The sequence below is a fragment of the Rhinolophus sinicus genome, linkage group LG01, assembly GCF_036562045.2.
Source record: "Rhinolophus sinicus isolate RSC01 linkage group LG01, ASM3656204v1, whole genome shotgun sequence".
NCBI lineage: Eukaryota > Metazoa > Chordata > Mammalia > Chiroptera > Rhinolophidae > Rhinolophus > Rhinolophus sinicus.
Genome location: NC_133751.1, coordinates 61412886 through 61433161, shown reverse-complemented (window position 1 = coordinate 61433161; position 20276 = coordinate 61412886). Strand labels below are relative to the sequence as shown.

At 39.2% G+C, this 20276-nt stretch overlaps 1 protein-coding gene across 8 annotated transcripts in view; it reads left to right on the top strand.

Moving 5' to 3' along the window:
* LOC109435887 (protein mono-ADP-ribosyltransferase PARP15) overlaps positions 1-12454 on the top strand; it is a 31826-nt gene extending 19372 nt beyond the window's left edge. For all 8 annotated transcript variants that reach the window (XM_074330964.1, XM_074330980.1, XM_074330974.1 and 5 more), the window contains 6 exons: positions 960-1127; positions 3645-3848; positions 3934-4077; positions 8348-8481; positions 10986-11160; positions 11476-12454. In XM_074330964.1, the coding sequence (XP_074187065.1) occupies positions 960-1127; positions 3645-3848; positions 3934-4077; positions 8348-8481; positions 10986-11160; positions 11476-11765 (1115 nt within the window). In that variant the 3' untranslated portion in view covers positions 11766-12454. The remainder of the gene's footprint in view (positions 1-959; positions 1128-3644; positions 3849-3933; positions 4078-8347; positions 8482-10985; positions 11161-11475) is intronic.
* The last annotated feature ends 7822 nt before the right edge of the window (positions 12455-20276 follow it).

The window sequence follows — 20276 nt, the reverse complement described above, 5'->3', positions numbered from 1 at the left end:
ATTTACTTTTTATTATGTCACAGTGGGGAACTTGTAAAATGATCATAAACTATTTATCCTTCAAAACCAGCACTCAGTCTTGCAGAATAGACAGTCAGCTGTGAGTGTGACTTGAAGAAGTCATAGTGTCCCACCTTTGACAATACGTTGCCACAGCCGACCTGCTGTCATGCCTGAAACCCCCACCTTAATAGCTCTCCTCTGATTAAGACATTTTCTCCGGAGTGAGAGATCAGAGGAAGGTAATACCGATCACCAACAACAGGATGTTAGCTGGAACTTGTGTTCTGGAAGAACTAGCTGTACCTTGGAAGGCAGAAGCAGAGAATGAAGCTGGGCTGGACAAGCTGGAAAAGCCTAAGGAGGCTGCCTGGGAGGGGAGAGCCAGTGGGATACCCGAGGGATCGCAGGTAGTGCCCGGGCCATGGGAGCTCACCAGGACGGCAGGGTGGGGCTGTCAGGGACCCCCTTTCCTCCTCCAATTTGCTGCAGCCCTGCCTTACCCAGGGTAGAAAAGGGCAGTGCCTTAAAACAAGCCTTGGTAATTTCCATGTATGTGCTCAAGAGCTCTCTGGATCCTGAGGGAGGGGAGAATTCATCCTTTCACACCTCCACATCACAGAATACATTGCTTTCACCCCCTTGAAAAATTAATCTGGCTGAATAAGCATATAAATTGCTCTTCTGGACAGTCGAGTGGGAATTAAGAGCCCTAGATACTGACTGCTTGGGTTCAAATCCTGGGCAATATTGGACTGCTGACCTTAGCTTTCAGTGCCTCTGTTTGATTTGTGACATGGAAAAACTAGTGCCTACCTCTTAGGCGAAGGAGGCTGGACTTTTGTCAGGAGTCTTCACAACTTTTTCTGATGTCAGCTATTTTCATTTCTCAGTAACCAGTGTTACTTCCCATAAGTAATGAGCTCTGTGTGTTTCCTTTTCTCCTTCTTTTTTTCCAGCTACACAGTCTCACAGAGATTTTATAGTTACACAAGGTGGATACTTAAAGTGCAAGATAATAATTCATGTTCTTGGGGAGAACGATATCAGGAAAACAGTTTCCAGCGTTCTAGAAGAGTGTGAACAGAGGAAGCACACATCTGTTTCCCTTCCGGCCATCGGAACAGGTTTGCAGCCTCTCATCACTCAAAGATTAGGAATTCTCCAGATTCCTTTAGACAATCTCACTCTTAATGAACTCAATGCCGAGTGCAAGCAGTAACAGCCACGTAAATCAGAGTGGGCAGTCTTTCAACTAGGGCCATCCATGGGGCCTATCCCTATTTCATCCATCTTTTTCTTTATTTTAGGTTCCCTAAGTATCTTTCCAGGTTTGGCCCTTCATGGTTTACTCACTCTGCATTTTTTTTCTTTGGGGTTTCATTTGTTCTCATTATATCAATTGCCATTTCTGCACAGATTCCCAAATCAGCATTTCTAGCCTTCTCCAGGATCTCCTCTCGGAGATTTCTATGTTACAGAACCCTAATTATATCACAATCCAAACTCATCATCATCCCTTGCAAACAGCTACCCCTCTTGAGTTGTCTCGTTTTCTAGTTTCCTCCTTTGGTGGTGCCATCACATTCCCAGCTGTCCTGCCACCATTGCTTCTTTGTGCCCCCAAGCCCCCATAGTTAGCAAGTCCTATTAAATCTTCTTCCAGAGGGTTGTTCCGTTTCAGCCTTCCTTTCAGTTTCCAAACCCTTAAGAACACCCCCACCTGGTTTACTGCAGTGTCTCCCAACTAGCTCCTCATTTGTGCGTTTATTAGATTGAAATGCAGTTACCCAGGCCCCGGGCAAGGCACTGGATGTCAAGTCATGAGTAAGATGGACGTCGCTATCCTTGAGCAACGAGCTCAGGTTCATCCTGCTCATAGTTTCTAGGAATACTTCCCTCATCATCTCTATCATATCATACAATGATTTGCTTTCAATTGAAAACAATGTTAATAACCGCCCGCCCCCCGATTCATTCATACCCAATTGCACAGGCTTTTTAAAAGCCCTGAGAGGGCCCCTAATAATGCCTCCACATAGGTATATGATTTAGTGAAACTTCAAAAGTGAGATATTTTAACCACTATGGGTTAAGACCACTGTTTCTTGCTACTTTGACTTCCTGGATTTCCCCTGGCACTGGGTATTGGAGTGGCTGCAAGCATTTTTCAATTATAGCTTAGGAAAGTTGACTTGGGAATATGATTTCCAGCATTTTAAAAGTTTATACTTTGTTGTGATTTGTTTTCTGATTCTAAATATTCACTTTTATACATAATTTTATATTTGTAATTTTGTAATCTTTTCCTGAGATGCATAATTTTCAAACCCTACAAAATCTGGACCCACCCTTAACTATTAGTTTACCCAGTTTGCAGATAAGAACTTAAGGTATTAAAGTACAAGGACATACAGCTAGTAAGCAACATAGATAGGTTCAAACATAGGCAACCTGGCTTGTACATTTCAACTATTACTTTTTTTTTAACATTACATGTTTTTTTAACATTATGTTCTTAATTACTATATTTTTAGCTACCGCATTCTTGTCTCTATCTATTACCTTCTATTATCACCTTGATTTTATAGCTGAGTAAACTGAAGTTTAGCGGTGTTGTGGGTTGCGTTCGCTTCAAAATTCATATATTGAAGTCTTAACTTCCTGTACCTCAAAAGGTGACCACATTTGGAGATGGGGCCTTCAAAGAGGTAATTAAGTTAAAATAAGGTCATTAGCATGGTCCCTAATCCAATGTAACTGGTGTCCTTGTTAGAAAAGGAGATTAGGACACTGACAGGTACACAGGGCAGATACAGGGAGAAGATGGCCACCTATAAGCTTAGGAGAGCGGCCTCAGAAGAAATTAATCTTTCCAACACCTTGGTCTCAGACTTTTAGTCTCCAGAATTTTAAGAAAACGCATTTCTGTTGCTTATGCCATCAATCCATGGCACTTTGTTATGGCAGCTCTAGCCAATATAAGAAGGATCAAATGAGTTACCCAAGATCACACAGATAATCAGTGGAGAGTCAGGACATAAACCCAGACCTTCATCCAAATCACCTGTTCTTTTCTCTGCACTTCCAGTGCCCTTCAGCTAAAGACCACTAGGGACAAACACCATGAGGAACTATGCAGCATCTCAGCAAGAGCTTTTTAGAAAGGATTTGAGCTTGTGTTAGGTGATTTTATGGCAGTCTCAAGTAAGTGGGGGCTTTGCTCTGAATTGACTCCTTTCAGGAAGCAGATGCAAGTCTATGCTTGGGTGTCTTACCTAGAAGTACAGAAGAGTGTAGCTAACGCTGTGATTGGCAATGACGCAGCAACAGCTCGTGTTAGTCAAGATAGGGGATGTTTGGCCATTTGTGTGTTTTGGATAGAGTTCTTTTTTTTGTCTGTGGTCAGACATGATTATGCAGTGATCTTGTTTTCAGCTGGATTCATTACGACCACAGAGTGATTACATTTAATGACGTTCTATGAAATTATTTGAGTTCAGCCAGAGAACACCAAGACCCAGCTATGAGTGCCAGGTTAGTTCCTGGCTGTTAGGTGCTACTTAACGCTTTCTCAGCACCAAGAACTGCATTTGCCAAATCTGATCACATGACCAATACTTAAAAAAAAATTTTTTTTTCAGGAAATGCTGGGAAAAACCCAATCGAGGTTGCTGATGACATAATCAGTGAAACTGTAGCCTTCACAGGGAAACATTCTACCCCATCATTAAAAAAAGTTAAAGTTGTCATCTTTGTATCTGAGCTGCTAAATGTATTCTATGATGCCATGAAGAAAAGGCAAATCTCCCTGTCACCTGCCTTTCGGCCCTTATTCTCCAACCCTGGTAAGATGTTCTTTAAAAAATCATGTAGTTATCTCTAATCTCACTTAGAAAGTGTTTAGATCTGAATGCTCAGTGTTTCTATCAGTTATAGAGTTTCACGGACAACCTATAATGCTTGGGAAAAGTAGAACTATGGAACACAATCTCCTGTCAACTGATCATTCTTCTGAGGGACAAAATCACGTCCAGGAAAAAGGAATAGCAAATGAACAGGAAGAAGATGGAAGAGGTAAGAAAGCAGGAAGAGGGGAACAGGCTTTGAAAATCCAACCAATGATATCATTTTTTTCCTTATTGATTGGTATTGACCCTCAGTGCCCCTTGTAGCTATGAACTAGCTGATCAATACTGGTTTATTCATCACCCACCTCTAGAAAAGTTAGCCTAGGTACAGAAGCAGATTCAAGGAAAGAGTGGCCAGGGTCATCTGATTGCACTACAGCATAAGCCGACAGATTCCTGGTTGCTTCTCCATAATGTGTGTTTATGCATTATGTTTAAGTATCTGTACCTACCTGCTCCCTGATCTTGCTTTCTCCCATTTTGTGACTTCTGTATGGCTGTTAAAATAACTAGAAATGCAGCCTCCTCTTGCAATCACTGTTTTTACCCATTTTGAGCACTTACCCAGAAAGCATGTACTATGAGTTTTACTAGTAATGAAGCATACCTACCTGAACTGAGAATTGTTGTCTGCCAGCAGGAATTTTCTTTCTCCCTACACTTATTTCCTGATAACTACCGTATTTTGCCATGTATAATGTGCACCCATGTTTATGACCCAAACTTTCAGGGAAAAAATCTTTCATTTTAATTTTCCGATAATTTCTGTAAAAATATCAACTAGATTGCTAGCTCCCACCTAAAGGGTATGAAGAGAAAGGTCGTGCTGTTCACCCTATAGTAATAAAGTCGGCATCACTTATCTTATCAAGTTAGAGTCAGTTGCGCTGTGGAAAACAATACTTTGGAGCTTGTTTCGTTTCGTTGAATCGTTGGCTGAAATTACTTTCGTTGCAAGTTCGTCATAAGTTCAACAAAACTGATTATCGTGTTCCAGGGTATTATTTTGCATACAGATATTGTTATTGATTTCTGGAGGTACCCTTTTAACTCATAAGCATAAATAAAAGAATTAAAAACATTTATATAGATACGAAATTAGTACTACCCATGTATAATGCGCATCCTCATTTTTCCCTCACAAAATTTGGCAAAAAAGTGCATATTATACACAGCAACATACGGTATTCTCCTCAGTGTGCTGCAACACACAGTACATGTAAGAGCTGTACACATACAAAAAAAACAAACAAATAAAAATAATAGTTGGATCTGTTAAGGCTCTTGCAGTAACAAATAACAGAAAATCCAATTTAAAGTAGCTTAAGCAAAAAATGGAATTCATTGACTCACATGTTTATAAAGTCCAGATATGTTTGGCTTCAGCTTCAGTTTGGCCCAAGTGCTCATAAGATACCATATAGACACTAACTTTCTTCGTCTCTTATTCTTTTCTCAGCTGTGTTGTCTTTATCATCAGGCTTCATATAGTGAAGGATGGCTGCTCACAGCTTCAGGTCCATATCCTATATGGTCAAGTCCAACAGAAAAAAGCATATCCAGTGGTGATATATACTTATCAGGAGCATGATGCCTGAGAACAGAAGAGTCATTTTAAGGCCTTAGATTCCTTCTGACTGGACCAACGTAGGTCACCACTGCAGCCAGGGAACTAGAATTATACTCATTGGCCAAGCCAGGTCACATGTTCTAACTTGAACTGGAGGGGATTGCTATCTGAAGCAATGGGGACAGTTTGTCCCCTAAAGAAAATTCAGGATGCTTTTAGCAGAAGAAGGGGGAAAGGATGCTAGACAGTTAAAAATAATACATATCTACTATAATATCTGGGGATATATAAGTTAACATTTTCCCCTGTTGTTCTTTGTAGAGGAAAATTTTTATTTAAATATAAGAACAGTAACTCATTATTAGTAAAGTAAAAAAGTTAAACTTGTTAATCAAGAATTTAAATTGACTTATGAACTTTAAAAAATAACACAGGAAAGTTAAAGAGAAGCAAACAAAAAAAATGAGTGAAATGAGCAGAAAAATGACCATATGGCACTTGAGGCAAAAACAAACAATAAAACTGCCTTATGCAATCTTTGTTGTTAGACAAAATGAACAATACCGATAAACTGTCAGGTAAAAAGGAGTTTGTTGGCAAAGATAAACTTCAATATTAGTAAGAATTTATCAGATGGACTTCGTTAAAAGAGAACTTAAAAAGGACAGCTTTGAGTTTCATTTGAGCAGATGAAACACAATTACTTTTCCAATGTATATTAAAGCTATTTATTGATTCAGAGACCATTTATTGAATACCAACTGTATACCAGGCACTAGAGATCTAGGTTTGGGAGTCATGTCGGTAGGTGGGAGTTGAGGCCATTGAGTATGGATTGGATTATCCATGGAGAGTACTGTGTTTCCCCGAAAATAAGACTGGGTCTTATATTAATTTTTGCTCCAAAAGACGCATCAGGGCTTATTTTTAGGGGATGTCTTATTAAAAATCATGCTAGGGCTTATTTTCCAGTCAGGTCTTATTTTCAGGGAAACACGGTCTAAAGGGTGAAGAGAGTGGAGACTGAAGGCAGAGCCAGGATTCTTGGTGTTTAATGCCACCTCCACCTGGGGAGAGAAGACGGGGCAGGGTGCGCAGGGAGAAGAGCAGGAGGGCATTTATCCTGAACACCAGGAAGGGTAAAGGAGAGTGACACTTAACCTTTAAAAGAGATTTCCAGGAAAAGGGCTCAGGAAAGTGCCTGGCAACCAAGAAAGGTGGCCATCATGTTATTTTTTATGAAGCACCAGACTGCACGACAATAGAACACGAGTCTGTTCCTCTCTTTGATGGTGGCTTTCCATGTAACATTAGATGCTTGAGTACTCAGTTTTCCTGGGACTCGATTTTCTTATCCTTAAACTGTCTAGCTGGGGTCACCTTTTATCCACAGGTAGAGTAGGTAGCACAGTTTGGTGTGGCTTAAGGGTGTGATTTAAAAGTCTTTCAAGAAAAACCCATGGCTTTACACTTTACTCTCTTTTTAAGTACATATACCTCTGGGATGTAGAAAAGATCAAGCTTTACCATCTTTAAAGATTAATAACCATATATTTATAAAGGACCTGGCATTTCCCTTTTATGCCCCTTTATTATATTTTAAACTTGTAATAATCCCATGAGGTGGTAAAGAGAGCAGGTCTTATTATTTCCAGTTTACAGATGAGAAGATGACGACTCCTGCAGAAGTAGTATTACTTGTTCAATGCCATATGGCTGGTCTCAGGTTGACACTGATCAGGTCTTCTGACTCCAAGAGCTGGTAGTTTTCTGCTCTACAACTGCATAGCATGAAAGGAAGAGAGGGCCTGAAGAAACACTTCCCTTACTTGCCAGTCTTGCCTGCTGCATTCGGAGAAAAGAAAGTAGCAGGTGCAACAGGACTATCAGGCCTAGGATTAGAAATGATTAGACCACAAGATCTGGAAGGGGTGGATGGTGGGCGAAAGAAAAGCACGTAGACTGCAGAAACTACACATCCTATCATGGGAAACTTCTCCAGAAAAACTCTGACAATGGAATTTGAAAAGACCTTCCAGATTAGGGTTAGATGCTTCCCTTTGTCCCCAGAACTCCATTCCTTGAATGGACTTGCTAAACAGAAAAGGGGTACCCTGGATCCCTCGCTCAGGCCTGGTATCTCTTTCACTAAAAATGAGTAATTGTGGTTTTGTAAGGAGGAATCCTTTGGTTTTTATCTGTGGTATTGTGCCATTTTGTGGGCACTTTCTTCTCTAACGTGATCTGTCCATATTTCTACTAGTCATGCATGTTGATATGTAGCCTCAATGTGTTAGAAGTTTCTGGAAACCATTGGAAAGCAAAGGAAAACTTTGAGCATCATCACTTTATGTGAAAGAATTCACTTAGCACTTCCATTATTTTCTTTGCATGGTATTTACTTTAGCATAGAAGATGAAATACAGAACACTGTGCTTTAAATATCTTTAGCAGGGTAATCATTTTTCAAAAGAAAAATAATGAAGAACCACACTAAATAAAACTGATTAAAGTGAAAACCAGTAAATTAGCCTTCATGTTTACATAATAGTTTCTTATGGAACTAATTCCATAGAACTTTCTGGGGAAATCATAATTTTAAGCTATAGTGAATCTAAGTTTATCTAAATATTTTTGTTAGATCATTAACATATGTTGTATCAGAGTCAGAACCATTTATTTTATCCTTTGTGTTCACCAAACTGAGGATAATAAAATAAGCAACTGTGAAATGTGTAACTTTATTCCACCCCCGAACCCCAAGACCAAGATTAGATGAATGAGAAAATAGAGCATTGGAAGTGCCTTGATTTTCAGATGTCCATGGAAATAAATGTCATGTTTTCACCAAATGCTAACTTTCCAGGTAATATTCCTGACTACTGGACTGACATGAACCAGCAGCTGACCTGTGTGATCCAGTTAGAACCTGGACAGTCAGAATACAACACTGTGAAGGACAAGTTTTCACAGACTTGTCATTGCTACACAATAGAGAAGGTAATATTGCATTTAAAAATTATTTATTTTAAATATTAAAGAACTAACATGAAAGCCATCTTTTTATACAACACTTTCTCCTCATTTATACCGTACTATGTTGATTTTAATTAGATTCACTCAAGCTCCATAGACTTCAAATCTCATTCATTAGTAGTAATGGAGAGTCCCAAAAATCAGATGTATATGTTTGGATATTTTCACTTACAATTCACAAACCCACTCAAACTGATTAAAAAGAAGAAATATATGGAAATTCTGGAAGTAGGATAGTGTTTGGAGCAGTTTGATACAGTGACTCAATGATGTTATGGATCTAGCTTCTCCCGATTTCCTGTCCAGTGTCAGCTTCATCTGAAAGTTGGACTCCTTTTGTGATTATAGGATAACTGCTGGTAGCAATGAGGGAGTGTTGGCTTCCTGCTTTAACATCCTGCAGAATAGACACCGTATCCTATCCCACAATCACTAGATAAGAGCCCCAGGCTTTGTGTTGAGTGGACCACTCCAGCCAGTCTGTGCTGGGGGTGTACCATGTACCGATTGGTTTGGACCTGGGCTATTGGACCTGGGCTATTGGTGTGCTGCCATCATGAGATTACCCTGATTTGTTTAACCCAAGTAGGGTCTATCCTAGCTAGAACTAGAAGTGGGGCCAGCTTACCCCCAACCAGGAGTTAATGCACAATGGGGATGAAGTGGAATGGATGTTCAGAGATTCCACGATGTCCACTACGCTGCATAAAAATATTAGCCAGTAAAATATAGAAATTTATGAGAAGGTCCTTATCATACTATGGATGTTAGAGCAGGGTGTGACATCTTAGTAATTTAAAATCTAGCTGATGCTTCCATAGAACTGTGTACTTAACTACATTATAGCACTTCTGAAATTGTGCTTTGGTAACCTTTCACATGCCTGACTGCCCCATTTGACGGTGGACTTCTTAAGTTAGGAGTCGCCTAGAAGATTGTAGCACACAGTAGCTATTGATGGAACTTAATTGGATGAGTGAAAATTCATGAAAAAGAAAGAGAATCAGAGAAGAGAATTTCTGCAGAAAGGACGGAATTTAAAGGAGGAGATGCTTCGTGATGTTCAAGCTGTTGAAAGTACTGGAACGTTGCTTCAATTATGTTTGCCCAATATCTGCAACATTCTTGGCTTTTGTTCTTCTATCACACACCCATTTTGAAGAACCCCAATTTTGGATTAATTCCATAACCTACCTTCTCTCCTACATAAAATCATTACTAATTCATGGTCCCCAACCTCAGCTGGACCGTCCAGGTACTTAGAATCCTTCCTTGCTTCCTCCAGTCAACTCTCTCATGCATTCCCCATTCCAAACCTTTATCACTCTCCTTGAGACCTCCATCACTCTCAGCAAAATAATTTCCCCCCTGCTTTTATTACATGGTTCTCCTTAACATCTGCTACAAGTATCCACTCCATTCTTCTTCAGCCTCTCTTCTGCCTTTGTTTCTAGAACATCATTCACTCATATTTCCTCCTCTCTCCTTAGACATAGATTATGTGGCTGCCTTTCTTATGCTTTCATACTACATGTATGTTTTAACCCATCACTCATCACACTGAGAGGTAGTGTTTCCTTGTCTTTCTCCCACACTAGACTGAAAGTTTTTTCAGGGTGGATAACCAACACAGTGCTTGATTCATACTAGGTGTTTAATAGATGATTATTGAATGTATGTTAAATTCATTTTTTAGAAGGAATGAAAACCAATAGAGAATAATCATGGTTTGGAATGCTATTGAGATTTCTGGAAAGAAATAGTCTTTAGATTAGGCAGTTATGAGATGATTTCTGACTGTAATTGGAGCAATGCAGAAAGAACTGTTATTGGGATGGATTTGGAGATCAGAAGAAGTCAAGGAAATAATTATTAAATGATAACAAATTTTTTACTGGAAATTTGAATGTCACTGAATCTCCAGGAATTCCAGGGGACATATATAAGTAAACATTTTTACATAAGTTATAAGTTCTGTTACATAAAATAGAAGGTGAAGAGAGGCTAGTCCTGGGACAGGTGCAGAGTCCATAAGATGAAGTGTTTGCTATTTAGGATTTAGGATTTGTTGTGGGCAACAGTCTGGAAAGTTCATCTATACACAAGAATCAGGGGCTCCTGGGGTTTGATGGAGACTAGCTGTTCTCTCTTTTAGATAATCTCAGAAATAGTCATCTGGAAATTAATTCAAAGTTCCAACATACACTCAGGAATGTGAGCAGTCTTATTAGCTGGCCCCCAGCTATTAACAGGCTAAATGTCTGGCTCTTTCTCTCACTCTTCAGCCCACTTTAATTTAATTTCAAACATCTCAGAATTTTTCTTATCAATACCTACTATCTGAATTTGCTGTTTGTTGGCATTTTCTGCTCTTTCTCCTCCTCCTCTATATTGCTTGTTTTAAAATCTGTAACAAACACTGAGCTCTAAATTCATTTCCAAAATGTTTTGCTTCTTGTCATTTGCAGATTGAGAGGATACAGAATGCATTTCTATGGGACAGCTACCAGATAAGGAAAAAGCACATGGACGTCAAGAATGGCCATGCAGATAATGAGAGAATCCTCTTCCATGGGACAGATGCAAACTCAGTGCCACATGTCAATCACCATGGCTTTAATCGCAGTTATGCTGGGAGGAATGGTAAGGAAGCAAGTAATCTGAATGATCAAAATGAGGTGAATGGTAATTTTAGTTTTGACTATTCATACCCAAGCATCGTAGAACCATAGATGGCAGCCATATTGTCATTGTCCAGATACAGCTCATTGTATTTCACCAAAAAGGAGACTGGCAATCTTCTGAGGACAGATGGAGTGAATTTTAGAAATGATGAAAAGTGGCTTTGATGACCAAGCACTACATTAAAAACAATTTTTTATTGCCAGGTTTGGGCATGGTTCTACATACTGTGATAATTTTATGTTCTTAGATAAGGTTTTTTCTTTCTCTTCACAGCTACGTCATATGGAAAAGGAACCTATTTTGCTATTGATGCCAGTTTTTCTGCTAAAGATAAATACTCCAGACCAGACAGCAATGGGAGGAAGCATGTTTATGTTGCACGAGTACTTACAGGAAACTACACACTTGGATATAGCGGATTAATTACCCCTCCAGCAAAGAACCCTTTCAATTCCACAGATCTGTTTGACTCTGTCGTAGATAATATACAACATCCAACACTATTTGTGGTATTCTCTGATAATCAAGCTTACCCGGAATATCTCATAACTTTCAGATGTTAAAAAATAGGGTTTATTTGTGACAACATGGATGGATCTTGAGAGAGTAATGCTGAGCGAAACAAGTCAGACAGAAAAAGCAGAGAACCATGTGATTTCACTGATATGTGGTATATAAACCAAAAACAACAAAAGAACAAGACAAACAAATGAAAAACAGAAACTCATAGACACAGACAATAGTTTAGTGGTTGCCAGAGGGTAAGGGGGGCGGGGGGTGGGGGGTGGGAGATGAGGGTAAGGGGGATCAAATATATGGTGATGGAAGGAGAACTGACTCTGGGTGGTGAACACACAATGGGATTTATAGATGATGTAATACAGAATTGTACACCTGAAATTTATGTAATTTTACTAACAATTGTCACCCCAATAAATTTAATAAAAAAAAATAGGGTTTAAAAAAATCTGAAAGAAGTGATTTCATCATCTATTTATAAGAACAATTTATAGAATTTTTGTCTTTGCCTTTGGCTTGTTTACATAGATGTAAAAAATCTCCCTGTTAGGTGCTGAAATGCTGAAAAAAGCCTTTTAAGATGCTTTATTTCAATTTGTAGTATGCCTTTCTTCTGAGCATATTGATGAATGGAAGCTGAGAAATGTAAATGACACAGCTGTAGCTACAACTATAGATACCAAATCCATAGAAGAAAAAAACAACAAAATAAAATGAATCACTTTAAAGCCAAGATGTCGTTGTTCTTACTATATATTAAGCCAGCAAACTGTGTTGAGCTAAGCCATGCTGTTAAATGAATAGGCTGCTGCTAGGCATCTGCCACACCTGGGATTTTACCTCCTTAAGAAACACTTATTAGCAATAGAATGACTGAATCGAAGAATATTGTCTCAAAGCTGTTGTGGAACTAGTCAGGTAAAAATGTGTTGTATTGATATCTAATGCTACGTAACAAATTACTGCCAAATTTAGTGGCTTTGTGAGTAAGGAATTCAGGCTTAGCTGAGTCGTTCTGACTTAGGGTCTCTCATGAAGTTGCAGTCAAGATGGAGGCAGAGGATGCAGTCAACTGTAGGCAAGGATCATTGGGGACTATTTTGGAGGCCATACGACTGAGTTAATCAATGATAAATTGATAAAATGTTAGCAGTGGAAAGGCTGCTAGAGATCTAGTAGCACTGTCCCCTCATCTTTCTCCCTCTACAATCCCCCACTCCTAAGGCAAAAAGCCCTCTCACCTCTGCTTCATCACTTCCAGCACTCAGCATTTGAGGGAATCGATTCCGTTGTGAGAGAGCTCTAACTATTGGAAAACTCTTGTTAACACTGAACTGAAATCTGTTCTATTTATATTACCTGCTGATCACCATACTGCTGACACTGACACAGAGCATACCGTATTTCTTTTACAGATGGTGGCCCTTCAGATTTATCCCTTAGATTTGAGTTAGGTAAATTCTTCAAATATTTAGCAACTCATTTTTCCTGAAGCATTACTTTTCAAGAGATACAGACACTTAAGAAGTGTTGACATTATCATAAATAAAGCACATGCACATTTAAAGAGAACAGAAATATATTGAAAAAGAATTCTCTCTAACCAAACTCCATCACCCGTAATTGCAACACTCCCAGGAAACCGCTGCCAGTGTTCTTATGTGCTTCCTTCTACTTTCATCTACCTTCAAGAAAGTAAAAAATCACACTGTATTCAATTACTAGTTATACAATACTGTGTCTACATTTTTTTATTTAACATTACAAGCATTTATCTCATGTTATTTTTTTCTGTAAACAATTTTAATATCTGAGTTATTCACTATATATTTTCCTTTTTATGTATATATGATTATTAAGTTTTAGGTGTCATCTTTACTTATAGTTTAATAATCCAAATATTCTTTTGCAATATATCTGTATCATTTTTCCCCATGTCATTAAATATCTTATACATCATTTCAATCATATTTCAATGTGTGTTTTTACATATGCATATATGTCATGACAAAATAGGGTGCTTATATTTCTAGATAAACATATGGCTGGACTATGAGATGCAAACAGCATAATCTACCGTCAACGACACACCTCTCAAGAATTCACTAGAATTTCTTGAGGGAAATCTAGTGAAGAACGCAATGTGAAGTAATGCTCTATTACTACCTGGGCCTTGGTTTCCAACCCCAGTGTAGAATTCTCATGAGCCAGGTTGGAACATGGAACAACCCCTTTTCCTTAGGTAAGGTAGACTCATACAATGTAAACTACCATCTTCTGTATCCTCTGATGCTCTTCCTCAAGGATTCTCCAATTTATTTTACTATACTCCTACTTCAGTAAGACACAGAAGTCTTGAGTATAATGCACCCATGTTATTAAAGTTGTATTGGTTTCTTGAAGAATAAAATATAAACCAATTGATGATTATGTAGTTATTATTAATATAAATTCTCCCTTTCATCAGTTTGAAGCTAAATCCTGTCTTTTCATCTTTTAAGTCCATCTCCTTCTCCCTCCCAGCTGGCTTAGCATTCTCTATCCGTAGGAGTAGAATGGTCTCCACTTCTTTCCCCCAAACCCACTGTTTCAAATTAACTAAATTGGAAGACTTTCTCAATCTTTGCTAATTACTGAAGAAAAGGGTTTCCTCTCTATGGACTTCCAGAGTTCGGGCCGATGGTACTTGAGTGATCGGAGTTCATGAGCTACCATTCTGGACTCTGCTTTCACAGAGGGCTTTACTGTCTCATATATCTTCTCTTTTCTGTTTACTTCTCTTAGCATTTTTCTCCTTCTCATTACTTTACCCCTTTCCCCCCTACAATCCTTTCCCTCATTTGTGGAAAAATGAGGACACACACTGCTTGGATGAGTCAGGGGAAACATTTTTATTTTCTTCCCTTCATCTACAGTGCAGAGCCAGTTAAATTCCATGTAGTATACATGGTGATGTGTTAATTGAACACAAGGTTTGTAAATTCATTTACAGTGTGGTGGGTTAATCATTACAAGGCTAGTATAATTATTTACAGCTGATATGAACAAATTCAATTTCTGTTAAACGCTTTATTAGAAAAAAATAGTTTCTTATAGTAAACATGCTTTACAAGCTTAATTTGTTAAATTATTTATAAGCTGTTTAGGAAAAACTCACTCTTCCTGTGAGTTTCTTCTTTACTCTCATACTACTACCACACACAACACTTCTGACAGCAATTCTCTGCAACATCAGCTTGGTGTCCCACGATTTTTAAAAATACATATATTTTTTATTTTTCAATTACAGTTGACATACAATATTATACTAGTTTCAGCTGTACAACACAGTGATTAGAGATTTATATAACTTACAAAGTGATCACTCCAATACATCTGGTATCTATCTGACACCATACATTGTTATTACAATGTTATTGACTATATTCTTTATGCAATACTTTACACCCCCATGACTATTTTATAACTACCAGTTTGTACTTCTTGATTTCTTCCCCTGTTTCACACCCAACACCCCTCCTGAATCTGGCAACCATCAAGATGTTCTCTGTAACTATGCGTTTGTTTCTGTTTTGTTTGTGCATTATTTTGTTCTTTAGACTCCATATATAAGTGAAATTATATGGCCTTTGTCTTTCTCTGTCTGACTTACTCCACTCAGCACAATACCCTCTAGGTCCATCCATGTTGTAGCAGATAGCAAGATTTCATTCTTTTTTTCTGGCTGAGTAATCTTCGATTGTATTTACATACCAATTATTTACCCATTTATCTATTGATGGACACTTAGGTTGTTTCCACATCTTGGCTATTGTAAATAACGCTGCAATAAACATATGGATGCATATGTCTTTTCAAATTAGTGTTTGGGGATTCTTCAGATAAATACCCTGAAGTGGGATTACTGTGTCCTTTGTCTCTTATTATAGGCTTTGTCTTAAAGTCTAATTTTGTCTGGTAGAAGTATTACTATCCCAGCTTTTTTGTTTATTTGTTTCCATTTTCTTAAAATATCTTTTTCCATCTCTTTACTTTCAGTCTGTGTGTGCCTTTCTATCTGAAGTGGGTCTCCTGTAGGCAGCATATATCAGGATCTTGTTTTCTTATCCATTCAGACACCCTACGTCTTTCAATTGGAGCGTTTAATCCATTTAAATTTAAAGTAACTGTTGATAAAGATGTAATTATTGTCATTTTCTTATTCATAGTTTTGACCTTTTTTTCCTTCTTAAAGAAGTCACTTTAACATTTCTTGTAATACTGATTTGGTGGTGAACTCCTTTAGCTTTTTCTTGTCTGGGAAGCTCTTTATCTGTCCTTTGATTCTAAATGATAGCTTTGTTGGGTAGAGTAATCTTGGTTGTAGAGCCTTTCTTTTCATCACTTGGAAGATTTCGTGCCAATCCCTTCTGGCTTGCCAAGTTTCTGTTGAGAAATCAGCTGACAATACTTTGAGAGCAGTTAGTAAGTAACTGCTTTTCTCGTGCTAATTTTAGGATTCTCTCTTTGTCTTTAACCTTTGGCATTTTAATTATGATGTGTCTTGGTGGGGGCATCTTTAGGTTCCTCTTGTTTGGGACTCTGCACTTCCTGGGCTTGTATGTTTATTTCCTCTGTAAGGTTAGGGAAGCTTTCCATTATTATTCAAATAGGTTTTAAATCCCTTGCTTTCTCTCTTCTCTTTCTGGTACCCCTATGATGTGAATGTTGGTACACTTGGTATTGTCCCAGAGGCTCCTTAAAATATTGTCATTTTTTTGGATTATTTTTTCTTTTTTGCTGTTCTTTTCTTTTTTCTTTTTTCAAACTTTTATTGACTTTAAGTGCATTTTTCCAGGACCCATCAGCTCCAAGTCAAGTTATTGTTTCAATCTAGTTGTGGAGGGCACAGCTCACACTGGCGCATGCGGGGATCAAACTGGCAACCCTGGTGTTATAAGCATAGGGCTCTAATCAACTGAGCTAACTGGCTGCCCCCTCTTTTTGTTGTTCTGATTGGGTGTTTTCTGCTAGCTTATTTTCCAAATTGCTTCATCTAATTTGCTGTTGATTTCCTTTAATATAGTCTTTATTTCAGATATTGTATTCTTTATTTCTGGCTGGTTCTTTTTAATATTTCCTATCTCTTTGTTGAAGTTCTCACTGAGCATCCTTATAACAAGTGTTTTTAATTCTGCATTTGGTAGATTGCTTCTCTTTGTTTTGTTTAGTTATTTTTCTGGTGCTTCCTTCTGTTCTTTCATTTGGAAAACGTGTCTTTGTTTTCCTAGTTTGGCTGTATCCCTGCTTTTATTTCTATGTATTAGGTAGGGCTGCTATGTCTCCAGGTCTTAATAGAGTGGACTTATGTAGTAGGTGTCCTGTGGGGCTGAGTGGCACAGCCTCTGGTCACCTGAGCCAGGTGCTCCAGGTATGTCCCTTGTGTGGGTTGTGTGTGCCCTCATGTTGTTGTTGAGCATTGGTTGCTGTTTGTACCGCAGTGGGAGGGATTGACCCTCAGGCTGATTGGGTGTGAGGACTGGCTGTGACTGCAGTGAAGGAGCTGTTGTGCACGGCTGACCCTATAGAGCAGGGTTCCCTTTAGTGGGGCTCTGGTGCCCGCCCAGTCGCCCCTTTGGGTGTGTCACTTGTAGAGGTGTTGGGGTGGTGCTCTGGTGTGGTCTGAAATTGGCTACCAGGTGTGTTGATTCTGGGGCCTTTTGGAAGGAGCTCTGTTCCAGGCCAAAGCCAGCTGCTTCCTGTGCCTTGCTTGGGGCTACTTGGTTGAGCTACAAAGTGATCTGTAGATAGTTGCACTTGTGCTGGGCTTGGCGGTGCCTAGGAGAGGCTGAGCTGTGAACCAAGGCTGGCTGCCACTAATGCCAGGCTTGGGGATGCCTAGCAAGAGGTATGATGCATGCTGAGGTAGATGTTGTTTTGTTTGGGGTTTTTGAATCTTTGATTTTTTTGAAATTCCTCAGCATGAGCCAAGAAGCTGTTTATATGGAAAAGCCACTGGAAACAGCGTGGGTGGGCCTGAAAGTTGGGTGCAGTTGGGTCTCAGGGAATCACCAAGGTGGGGTGAATGGTGTTAATGAGGTTGATGGAGACTCAGACAGGGGGAAGGCTCAATAAAGGAACAATGGCTTCTGCCAGCACTTGTCTCTGGGAGAAAGCTGCCCTTCAGCCCTCGTCCTGAAGCCAGTCAATTCAGTACCTCCCTGTATGTCTCTGGGGCCTTTTGAGCTGCTGCCCCAGCACTGGAGCTCAGAGTGAGTGAGTCCATCAGCGAGCAAGTCCATGAGTGTGCCCTTTAAGAGGATGGTTGGAACTCCAGCAGCCCTCCATCTCACTCAGCCACAATCTCTGTTCATTTTCACAGCCAGAAGTTGTGGAAGTTTCTCTTCCCAGCACTGGACCCCCAGGCTGGTGAGCTGGTTGTGACACTAATAAAATTAGTGGCCACTTGGTTGAGCTACAAAGTGATCTGCAGATAGTTGGCACTTGTGCTGGGCTTGGCGGTGCCTAGGAGAGGCTGAGCTATGAACCAAGGACACTAATTTTATAGGTGTGTTTTTTTTCTAATAGATTACCAGTCAAGAAAGAAAGCTAGGCCATAATGATTACAATCAGCAAGCATGGGGACAATGAATCACAAGTTTCAGGGTAATTATCTAGGGTAGAAGGCAGGGCACATAATTTAGGCAGTTTCACAATGTACAGGAGGTTACTATAGCTATAGGGCAACCTACGTGATCCTATTTGTGCGTTCCACCAGTGGGTCAGCTATTGTTCAATCAGTGAGGCTGGCGAGGCCTCCCCGAGTTTACTCCTGCTGACTGGGGAGTCAATGTCCGGGTGCCACCCAGATAGAGCGTTCCCCTGACACAACAAGTGGAAGGCACAAAGGGGCACCTAACTCTCATTATATTTACTTTACACCCCTCCACACACACACACACGCACACACACTCATTTCAGATGCTAATCACAAGTCACAGGTGTTACCTGTACTTCTGCCTGACTGGGGTTCCCAGAACCCCGTCCTTGTGTTCAATAATTTGCTAGAATGGCTTACAGAACTCAGGGAAACACTCACTTACATTTACTAGTTGATTACGAAAGAATATGACAAAGGATACAATGAACATTCAGATGGAAGAGTTACACAGGGCAAAGTATGTGGGAAGGGACATGGAGCTTCCATGCTTTCTCAGAGCACACTACTCTTCCAGCACTTCCACATGTTCACCAATTCAGAATCTCCCTGAACTTTATACCTTTGGGATTTTTATGGAGGCTTCATCACATAGGCATGATCAATTATTAACTCAATTTCCAGTCCCTCTTCCCTTTCTGGAGAATAGGTAATGGGGTTGAAAGTTTTGTAAAAAATTAATAATAGATGACCTCAACCATATTGGAATAGGGAGGGCCTGTAGTGGAACTTTCACGCCTACGTCAATGGCAAAGCCCTATAGGAAGAACTCTTTGGTTATCAAAGCCCTTCTAACTTCCTTTTCCCATCTATAAAAGTACTTCCTCCCCGTATTGCATTGTACAAAGACCCAAAAGACTAATATTATACAGGTAAGGGCCTAAGGATCAGCAAGCCACACACCCAAGAAATAATTAGAAGTGAGGCCAACCCGTTTTCTTAGATCATTCTGTGACTATCCAGGGATTTGGGATCATCATACTTTCCCATCAGTAATCAATATAAAGCCAGCACATTAAGAAGGAAAAGATTGGTATGCAAATCAGGTTGAAAGACAATATTAAAAATCAAGATGTAAAGATACCAAAATTTTGGAAATAAAAACAAAAAAGAAACAAAACTAGTTTTAGAATATTGACAGGTCGCATTACTTATTACTGGCCTACTGTTGGTAGACCTGGATTTAGTCCTGACCCCACAACTAATGTGCTAATTGGGTTAACTTGGGCAAATCACTTCAACTCTCAGAGTCTTGGTTCTTCATATTTAAAATTAGGATAATAATTTCTGCCTTGCTATTTTCCAGGGTTAGATAAGGTAATACCAGGGCTATATTAAGTGACATTCTAATCAAAACTTGAGTTACTCATCTCTGGGTACTCCCCTGTGTGACATGCATAGTGCACAGGTTAATAAACTTCTGTTTGTTTTTGGCAGTGCAATTTGCAGGCCCCCAGGTGGAGAATCTAAAATGGGCAGAGGAAGAGATTTTCCCTCTTCTATAAGAATATGTCAAACATAAACAAGATTTTAAAACTGTTAGTTAATGCTACAGTAGCAATCATATTTTAATATATAAATCTATCAAACCAACCTATTGTACACCTTAACTTACACAATGTTATATGTCAATTACATCTCAATTTTTAAAAAGAGTTTTTGGTTTTAAATATAAGAAGGTTAAATGACATTTTTTAAGGTGAAATGAACCTGTTTTCGAATACGATGGATTAGTTAGTGACAGACAAGCGCTCACATCTCAACCAAGCAGAAAATAGAAACAAAATAGAGAAATCATCTGTTTTAAGGCAGAGGAGAACTACTGAGTCAGTGAGAACTGGAGAGATTCAGACTCCAC